The 9,560-nt window shown below is 29.3% G+C and overlaps 1 protein-coding gene across 1 annotated transcript; it reads left to right on the top strand.

Annotated features, from left to right (window-relative positions):
• Window positions 1-5,402: 5,402 nt before the first annotated feature.
• Window positions 5,403-7,762, top strand: LOC107893363 (serine/threonine-protein kinase RIPK). Its single transcript, XM_016818331.2, has 5 exons — window positions 5,403-6,307; window positions 6,396-6,531; window positions 6,622-6,758; window positions 6,849-6,972; window positions 7,060-7,762. The coding sequence occupies exons 1-5, from the start codon at window positions 5,912-5,914 to the stop codon at window positions 7,647-7,649; spliced, it is 1,383 nt and encodes a 460-aa protein (XP_016673820.2). The 5' UTR covers window positions 5,403-5,911; the 3' UTR covers window positions 7,650-7,762.
• The last annotated feature ends 1,798 nt before the right edge of the window (window positions 7,763-9,560 follow it).

The following is a 9,560-nucleotide window of genomic DNA, read 5'->3' as shown; positions in this document are numbered from 1 at the left end:
CCGTCTTGTAGATTATCTATCATTAAAAATATAATTGACTAAATTTTAAAGGTTGATAATTGAAGTAATCCAAAAATTTGAAGTCAAAGTCACAAAAAGAATCAATATTATGATTTTGTTTTTGTAAGAGGATCCCTCTTAAAAAACATAAAGTAATTTAGTTCCCGACAATTTTGAACGTGTGAAACTAAAGGCAATTAATTTTAATTTTTTTTATTAATTGTACATATATTTTATTAGTGTAATGACAAGTTTATCTCTCAATTTTTATATATTCTATCAATTTGATATTGCTTTAACAAATTTAGTCCGAAAAATTTACATATTCTATCAATTTGGCCTAAATTTAACACGTAACATTTACACGTTCTCTCAATATTTACACAGAATATATAAACATTAAAGGCTAAATTTGTTATTATACCAATCAAAATCGTATACATTAACATCGTAATTAATTATTTATAGTTGTTCACTTTCAAAATTGTTAATAACAATTTACTTTAATTTAAAAAAATAATTTATTCAATATCAAAGAAGTGTTTTTACCCCTTTTCTTTTTATTAATTAATTTCCTACTATACACCTACGGACACAAAAGATGCATTGATGTATCAGTATAATATTAATGGTTGACCTGGACAACTTACGCTTTACTATTGATAGTTTTCTTTATATACTTTATACGTTGGTTTTAATATTCGAACTTGAGTCCTTCCCTTAAAAGTGTAACGTATCTTACTATTACAAATACAAAAAAAAATTGAAAATATATAATACTTTTATACTTTTATTTCTATTTATATATAATATTAAAAATATAAAATTTGAAAAAATATTCAAAAACAAAAAGGAGAAGATAAAGTTACCTTTATTAGATTGTTTGCTCCATCGGCAAAGCTAGAAAACTTTTTAGGGGGTGAACTTAAATTTTAAATTTTAATAACCTATATCTTTATAATTTTTAAATGATTAAATTAATTATTTATCAAGAGGCCAATGTGCAATTTTACCTTTACTAACTTAAAATTTTAAAATTTCTAAAAGACCTAAACGGTCAATTTTTCATTTTAAGGGGGGCCAGGAGCCTGCCAACCTCCTAGATACGCTACTAGTTTGCTCATGGAATAAATTATGGAGATACGAACAAGTTGAGAGTTAATGAAATGGGAAGGATAAATGAGGGCTTGCCTAAAATTACTCGTAGTCGTAGCCCTTTTCAGCCCTCAAATAGAATTATAAGACATGCACATTCAAACCAACGTTTTCCGGCAATAATAATGTTGCTAATGATTATCAAGCTAGTGTTTTAGTAGGATTTCATTGCTTATTTATTTTTCTTTCAATTTAGTTCTATCTTTTATTTATAACGATAAACTTTTATAAATTATATAATTTTAGATAACGCACATGGTCATCGTTACACAATTATTTCCTTAAATTAATGTTATATATAATTATTTATTTTAACTTCAAGCATAATATATTCACTTATTTAATTGAATATACTTACTTATAACTTTCTTGTCTAATTGAAATATATAATAAACAAAAATAAAATATTTTTAGTCAAAAAATCAAATAAATTATTTAAGTAAATATAAATTTTATTTTGTTGAAAATAATTATCATAGAAAAATATCTTTATGATTGCTATGTTCCAGAATCATATTTTATAAATAAACATGATCACAAAAAATTATATATTTATTTTTATTAAAATATTAGCTGAAAAAAATTATATAATATTACAACTTTCATTTGGGCTTTCTTTCCAAGGTGAGTTAAATTGAAAGAGGAAGACGGGCTGGGCATGCAAGGATCTTGTCTCCTTGTTAAATGCAATAATAACAATTTTAGTTACTTATAATTATCATCACTTCAATTTAAGTCCTTTTAAAATAAGACTTTTTTTTAAATTTAGCCTCCCTAAAATTTTATAATTTTATTTCAGCTCCTCAAGATTAAATTCCTAGCTCCATTCTAACAAGATAGTAAACCGAAATCATTTGTATATCGATTGAAATATCAGTTCAGATCATAAACCAAAACAGTAAAATTAAGATTTTCTTTCAATATAAATTATGATCAATATTGTTCGTATTGGTGCATATATAAATATTATATCAATATAAAAATAGGGTAATCGGTATCGTATTCATAGATATATAGTTTTTTTTATTGAAACTGGTGATTATCAGTATTAATTTATTTTGATATATTGTTTTGAATTTATCATTTTTTTATAAAATATTTATAAATATTAAATGAATGATTCTACACTTATTTAGGCTGCCAAATATCATGATCCTCGACTGAGCAAACTAAAAATTACGAGTACAATTATAAGTAAAAATATAAATACATATTTAAATTATTATTATTTAGAATGAAGTTATTATAAAGCATAATCGGATTAAAAATTAGAATGTATTAGGAGTTAAATTAGAATAAATTTGGACACGACTCACACGTAATGAAATTTAAACTCATAATATTTATGCACCGTAATTGTGCTACAAAAATATTGTGAAAAAAGTTAGTATTCTATCTGTTGGATTCTAAAAACACTCTAAACTTTAATCAATATTGTTTGAATCAAATCAATTGAGGTATCGATCTAATTAAAGTGTTAAATTGATTAAACCAACTCTTTTTATTACCCAAAATGAATAATTTAACCAGTTTAATCACATATGCAAATTACAATTACAAAAACCTTTGAGTTTAATCACCCAAAGATGTGTTCCATATGAGAGTCCACTTTGCAACTCCTATTTACCATTTGGTTAAGCTATAGATGAAATGGCAGAGTGTTAAAAAGGCATGGTGCATGAGAGGCAGGCATATTTGAAGTTGCCAAAATCTTGATCAGAATGGCACACAGGAAGACATAAAAGTAGCAGGATGGATTGTACTTGAGTTGTCCATAGGTAGGAGAAAATAGAAGAGATTGGGTAAAAATATAGATTCGAAAAATGAGTTTGGGAAATAGACCTCGGGTAAGGTCTTTTTGGCCCGACCCAAAATTTCAATAAAAAAACCTTGCTTTTTTGTTGTTGTTTTCTCACTTTTTGTCATTGTTTTACTACTATTTTATTATTACGTTGCTATTATTTTGTTGTTAATGTGTGGATATAGTATTACATGTGTTTTATTGTTAATTTTATTATTATTTTAGAGGTATTTATTTGTTAAATTATATTTCTCTTAATATTATTTAAGTATAAATATTTTTTAATTTATTTATTAAACAAGGACAACTGGGTTAACTAAACTACCCAAAATGTGGTCAACACCAAGTAATTTGTGACAATCACGTGGTGAGCAGGAAGCTCTGAATTCTGATGCCAACCATAGCCGGAAAAAAACAACACCAAAGATGGGCCCAAAATTCAGTGCATTACGCGTTTTAGAGCAACAGGGCAGAACTCTCCCGGCCACGACATTAAATCCTTTGTTTAAAACAGAGGTTATAATGAGTCAGAAAAACCCGGCGCCATTTAAAAATTTTATTGACTTTGAATCTCTAAGCTTTTGCATAATTTCCCCCTAATTGTCTTTGTTATTTACTTCACTTCTACCATGCAAATATAGACATAAAGAAAAAAGAAAAAGCATGGGATTCCTTTGGGATAAATGTCTACAACACTAATTCCTTGATTTCATTCTTTAATATGTAAATGCATGACTTGTTTTTATATATGTAATTCATGCACAACCCCCAACAAAAATTAAATATGATACGGCCACTGTTCATAGATATGACACATGTATACTCGAAGTGGATTTGCACCTTGTGTAGGCGAACTCATATTACGTATTGCGCGTCCTCATCTTGAATCCATAAAGAGTATGGGTCAGGACCCTACAAATTAGCGGGTCAGTGGGTTGATAATAGTTAGTATCATAACAAGTAATTATATACATGAAACTTTAATTGTAGTTCAAATATATATATGAAATTTAATTTTGATTTAATTATACACATTAAAAGAAATAAACGCAATCAAATCAGAATTTCATGTATAAAACTGCATAAAATCAAAGTTCATATGTAGTTTTGAGATTTCTCCTTATTGAAAAAAAACAAACATATAAAAACCCAATATAACTCTGGTTGAAACGGAGAAATTAAAATAATGAAGATCATCTCGAAATGATATCTATTGTTCTGTAGAAATTACGAACATTTAATAATTTTGTAACCGAATTGAGATAACTCAAAATTTAATCGAGACTTTCTTAATTACAGTATGGCCCAATTGACCATGTTTAAGGTGAGGGCATGAGGAATTATTCTCTCAAATCACTCACCTACTCCCTCGTTGACAAATATTCATCCTTTTGAAAGGATTTTAAGACATAAGAACCCCTCTTTTCTTGTTTTCTTACTTAAAGCATAGTTCCTGTCACCTAAGTCTTAATCACATGCTTCATTTTGCGTGGTAAAATTATTATTTAAATCCACAAGTTGGCCATGATTTTACTTACAAACTTTTTTTTTGTCTTGCTTTTTTCGTTTTTGTTTTTAGTGCACAGTAATTTACTTTAAAGGACGTTTGGACCCACTTTATATGATATATGTTCGGAAAGGTCAACGTCAAAGAAGAATGATAAACCCTGAAAATGGAACGGACGTGGAGAAGTCAACAAAGTTAACGCGGTTGTGAGGTATCATGCATTCAAATTATTTTCATCTTTGTCAGCCACATTCAAGCGATTTTTCTTTTCTAATTTTATTAGATGTATGCATATATTCTGGAACATATATCACTATAATAATGATAGTATTTGCATGCCAAATCTCCTTCTATTACGAAGTCTAAACCAACCCTGATTTTAAATTTCAATGTATTAGTTTGATTGGTATAATATTAATGTTTTGATATGGATCACATTCCAAACCCCATTTCTTTCCAATCTACTATTTTAGAATAAAAATGGAGGAAGAGACTATGTATGTGTGCAGCCGCGTCATTTTTGTCTTAATCCCACTTTTCTAGATTTATCGACTCAATTTATCCCATAATTAAACAAATTAATTAATGTGTTTAACTTCTTGATAGATTATTTTCTAGAAACTTGTCACCACATCACTCATGTTTCCTTCGAATAATTTAATGATATTTTAGTAAATTTTACCACACATAATTTTGGTAATTTCCTTATCCTAAACCTCAAACTTCGAATCTTGAATTTTGAGCTCGAAATCTTAAACTCTAAACGCCAAATTTAGAATCTTGCCCTCGAACCCCAAACCCTAAATTTTAATCCCAAGTTTAGGGTTCAAGATTCAGGATTTAGGCACCGATAAGATAGTATCTCGTCATTAAATTTTAAAGATAGCAAAATACTATTATACATCATCTATATCTACTATATCTTATCCAACTTAGTTTAGCTTTATAATTTTTAATCATTTTTTTTAGAAGTTAATATTTTTCTTTTTTTGTGCAACCAATTTTTTTTTTAAAAAAAAATAGTTTCTAGACCGTGGATGTTTTCTTTTTCTTTTTCATTTTAAATTGCTTTTTATTTCATATTATACATTTTTAAAAAGTAAAAATTATATCGCATTCAATCTTCACTAATAAGAATATGGTGTAAATTTTAGTTGAAGAGTATGTTAGATATAGGTAAGTATATAATAATTTAATCATACCTAATATAATTTATTCCATTATTATATATACAAAGTTATAAACATTTGTGGAACTTTGAAGAATTCCTTCTATATTTATATGTTGTTTTGTAACATGATTCCTCAGAGTGATATATAAAGACAGTAGTATCATGGGGTGTTAGAAAGTATAAAAAAAAGAAGGGTTCAAATCTCTCTGTCTGTTGGGTTTCCAGACCAGTTCTTGTTGGTGAATTTGATCTTAAAAGTGCCTCATTTCTGCTTCTAATGGCCGTAATGAAGTTTACATGGAGATCCATTATCCCAAGGTGTTCAAAGGGTATTGAAGAACCAGAAGCAGAAGCAGAAGCAGAGACAAAGAAACAAGATTCAAAACAAGGTTCTTTTTCCAGGCTTGCAATGATAGATTTAAGTTACCCAAGTTCGATGTTCACCGAGGATCTTTCCACATCGCTTGCCGGTTCAAATCTATATGTTTTTACACTGGAGGAATTAAAGGTGATAACACAGTGCTTTTCATCGGCTAATTTTCTAGGTGAAGGTGGGTTCGGACCAGTTCATAAAGGGTTCATTGATGACAACCTTAGACCTGGTTTAGAAGCTCAGCCTGTTGCTGTTAAACTCTTGGATTTAGAAGGCTTGCAAGGACACAGAGAATGGCTGGTCAGTGATTTTTTTTTTTTTTGAATTTCATGAATTTCCCTTCTGTTTTTTTCAATGCTTGAAAAAGTTTGAATCTTTTTGTTAACAGACAGAAGTGGTGTTTCTTGCACAACTGAGTCATCCACACTTGGTGAAACTGATTGGATATTGCTGTGAAGATGAAAATAGGCTGTTGGTGTATGAATATATGCCTAGAGGAAGCCTTGAAAACCAACTTTTTGCAAGTATGTTCTGTAAATTTACCTGTTTTGTTGGAATTTTTGTTCTTTATGTATTAAATAAATTTTAAATTATGAATCTTCCATTGATTTCAGAGTATTCAGTGCCACTTCCATGGTCGACAAGGATGAAAATTGCTCTTGGAGCTGCTAAGGGACTTGCTTATCTCCATGAAGCTGAAAAACCAGTCATTTACAGAGATTTTAAAGCTTCAAATATCTTGTTGGACTCGGTGAGTTTCTTGTCAGTTTTAGAACCTGAAACATGGTGGGGTCTTTCCTTATTTTCTAACATGTTTCTGTATTGTTATTTTCTTTTACAGGATTACAGTGCTAAACTTTCAGATTTTGGGCTAGCAAAAGATGGTCCTGAAGGGGATAAAACCCATGTTTCAACCAGGGTAATGGGAACAAGAGGATATGCTGCTCCTGAATATATCATGACAGGTTACAAAAAATTTGATTCAAATTCATTTTTTTGTTCAATTTTGATGTTTTGGGTTAGAATCTGATTGTAATTTGTTGTTTTTTTAGGTCACTTGACTGCTATGAGTGATGTTTATAGTTTCGGTGTTGTACTTTTGGAGCTTCTAACAGGGAGGAGATCTTTAGACAAGAGCCGGTCTCCGAGGGAACAGAATTTAGCCGAGTGGGCTCGGCCGATGTTGAATGAATCTCGGAGACTTGCTCGGATAATGGACCCTAAGCTCGAAGGGCAGTACTCGGAAACAGGGGCTCGAAAAGCGGCAGCATTGGCATACCAATGCCTCAGCCACCGGGCAAAACAGAGACCGAAAATGAGTGATGTGGTCAATATTTTGGAGCCACTGCTGGACTATGGAGAAACCTCGGTTGCTTCCTTTGTTTACACAGTCCCAACTCACCAAAAAGGTGGTTCGCCACCAAAGGATGATACGGACACTAAAGAATGTGAAGCCAAAACCGAGTTAAAGAAAGAGAACGGCCACCACCGCAACCGCCACCATCATCGGAGAAGCCACAAAAGCCGCGATGGCCATAGGCATCAAAACAAATCATCGAGTCAATCTTCGGTCCATTCAGAAAACGACACTTCGAAGCAAAACCTTGAAAACGGGTCTAATGAAGAATGCAATATAGACTAAGCACAAACTCCTACTTTTCACATTGTAAATAACTAGATATTGCCTCTTGGTTTGCCCACTTTTGAAAATGTTAAAAGGGTGTTTAAGTTTCAATTACAAGAATTTTTGTTTTACTCGAATTGATTAATCTGAAAATGTATTATTCATATAAATGAGAAGATTTATTAGTTGAGATGAATAAAAATGGTATTAGAGCATATAACCATACAATAATCTTTTCTTTTGATATATATATATATTTTTACAATATGGAGCAGAGAAAAGAAGATAATTGAGTTTAAACTCGTGTTTTGAATGCTAATAAAAAATTTTAACCATTACTTCAAATAAGTGTTGGCCAAGTATACGTGTTTTATATTTTTCAGTTCATTAATGAAAATATTTTTAACCTATCATGTAATACTTAATAATCATTGGTTTCATGCATAAGGAAATCTTATTTAGGCATTTCATATTATCAATTGATTTTTATATTTCTTGTTAAGTAATGAAATAAATTTAATTTAAATATAGTGCTATGCTAAAATTTAATATTTAATGTGTTAATTAAATTTGGTTTATCTATTTTTATAATATTATTAATAATACATTTATTTATTTTGTTAATTTGGTGATGTGAAAGTTTTTTTTTAAATTATAATCGTAAGTGTATAAATTTATATTTTGACATGATTCAAAATTGGTAAAAGTATTACAGAAGCTTTTATATTAGGAGTTAGATTGCAAGAAAAAAAATCACGGGTAAAGGAAGAGAAATTCACTGATGTTGAAAAAAAACAAATGATACAAAAGGAGTTTCGATTACATCTATTTAAAAGGTTGAAAAAAATCCTATTCTAATCAATGTCAAATAGCAAAATGGCCCTTGGCCTCTCGTCCCCACAGATCCCCTTATTTTGCCACTATATTTATTTTTTTAACAAGTGACGAGGTTCGGGTCATACAAACTCTAACATGTACATTAGTTTAAAGAGCAAATTACTCTTTTCTATTAACTCTTAATATAAAAAAGGGGAAATAAAAATATTGAAACATGTGAAATACAGCTAAGATTAACGCGGATTATACTATTATCATGAAAAGGATCAAATTGCCCCCTCTTAAATTACTCTTTTTCCATTTCAATCCTTTTGTCTAAATAAGTATGCTAGTAGCAGCCACTTGCATTATTGCAATTATATTTGTATTTACATTACATATTATATATTAATTCACTTCATTTACTAATTATAATATTAGGTTCATATTATCACTTTTAAAATATTACATATTTTTTTTATGAATTATAAGAGTATGACAAAATCCTAATGGTAACGTAGCTAATACGATTTGAACCCACTATATCTAGGACAGTTAACACCCTAACTATCGAATCAACACACGATATTTAAATATTACATGTATTTGAATTTTAATATTTTCATTTTTTTATTTCAATTAAATATTTTTTTTATAAAAAAATGAGAAGAATAGATACAAATGTGCTTGACCAACTGGCAAATGATTTTGGCCATGTATGAGTTTCAGTCAAACCAAGCTAAGCGCGTTGAATTCTCAACTGAGGCTTTGGACAATTGAGGCTTTAATTTTAAAAAATATTTTTATTTTTTCCATGAAGAAAACATAATATTTTTTTAATATTTTCTTAAAATGTTTTATATTATTATATATTTAATTTTTTTACGTAATTTAATAAAATATAAATTCAGAATTTTAGCCGGATTACATTTAGGCTTTGAATGTTTAAGTTCGATCTCAACCCACATTTTGAACGGGTCTAATTTTTGTCAAAACTATTTTTTTAACAAAATAATTAGACTTGTCAATGTGCCAAGCGGAGTGGTTTATTCGAAAACTGAAAAAGTTGTGTAAAAATATAGGCCCAAAAAATGGGTTTAGATAAAAAAATAA

The sequence above is a fragment of the Gossypium hirsutum genome, chromosome D13, assembly GCF_007990345.1.
Source record: "Gossypium hirsutum isolate 1008001.06 chromosome D13, Gossypium_hirsutum_v2.1, whole genome shotgun sequence".
Lineage (NCBI taxonomy): Eukaryota > Viridiplantae > Streptophyta > Magnoliopsida > Malvales > Malvaceae > Gossypium > Gossypium hirsutum.
This window is presented reverse-complemented; position numbering and strand designations above follow the sequence as displayed.

Excerpts from the sequence above, each read along its gene's own strand:
- LOC107893363 (XM_016818331.2), top strand. The coding sequence starts at position 5,912 with ATGGCCGTAATGAAGTTTACATGGAGATCCATTATCCCAAGGTGTTCA. Across the intron at positions 6,759-6,848 it reads CAAATATCTTGTTGGACTCG|GATTACAGTGCTAAACTTTC; the intron begins GTGAGTTTCTTG and ends TTTCTTTTACAG. Across the intron at positions 6,973-7,059 it reads TCCTGAATATATCATGACAG|GTCACTTGACTGCTATGAGT; the intron begins GTTACAAAAAAT and ends TTGTTTTTTTAG.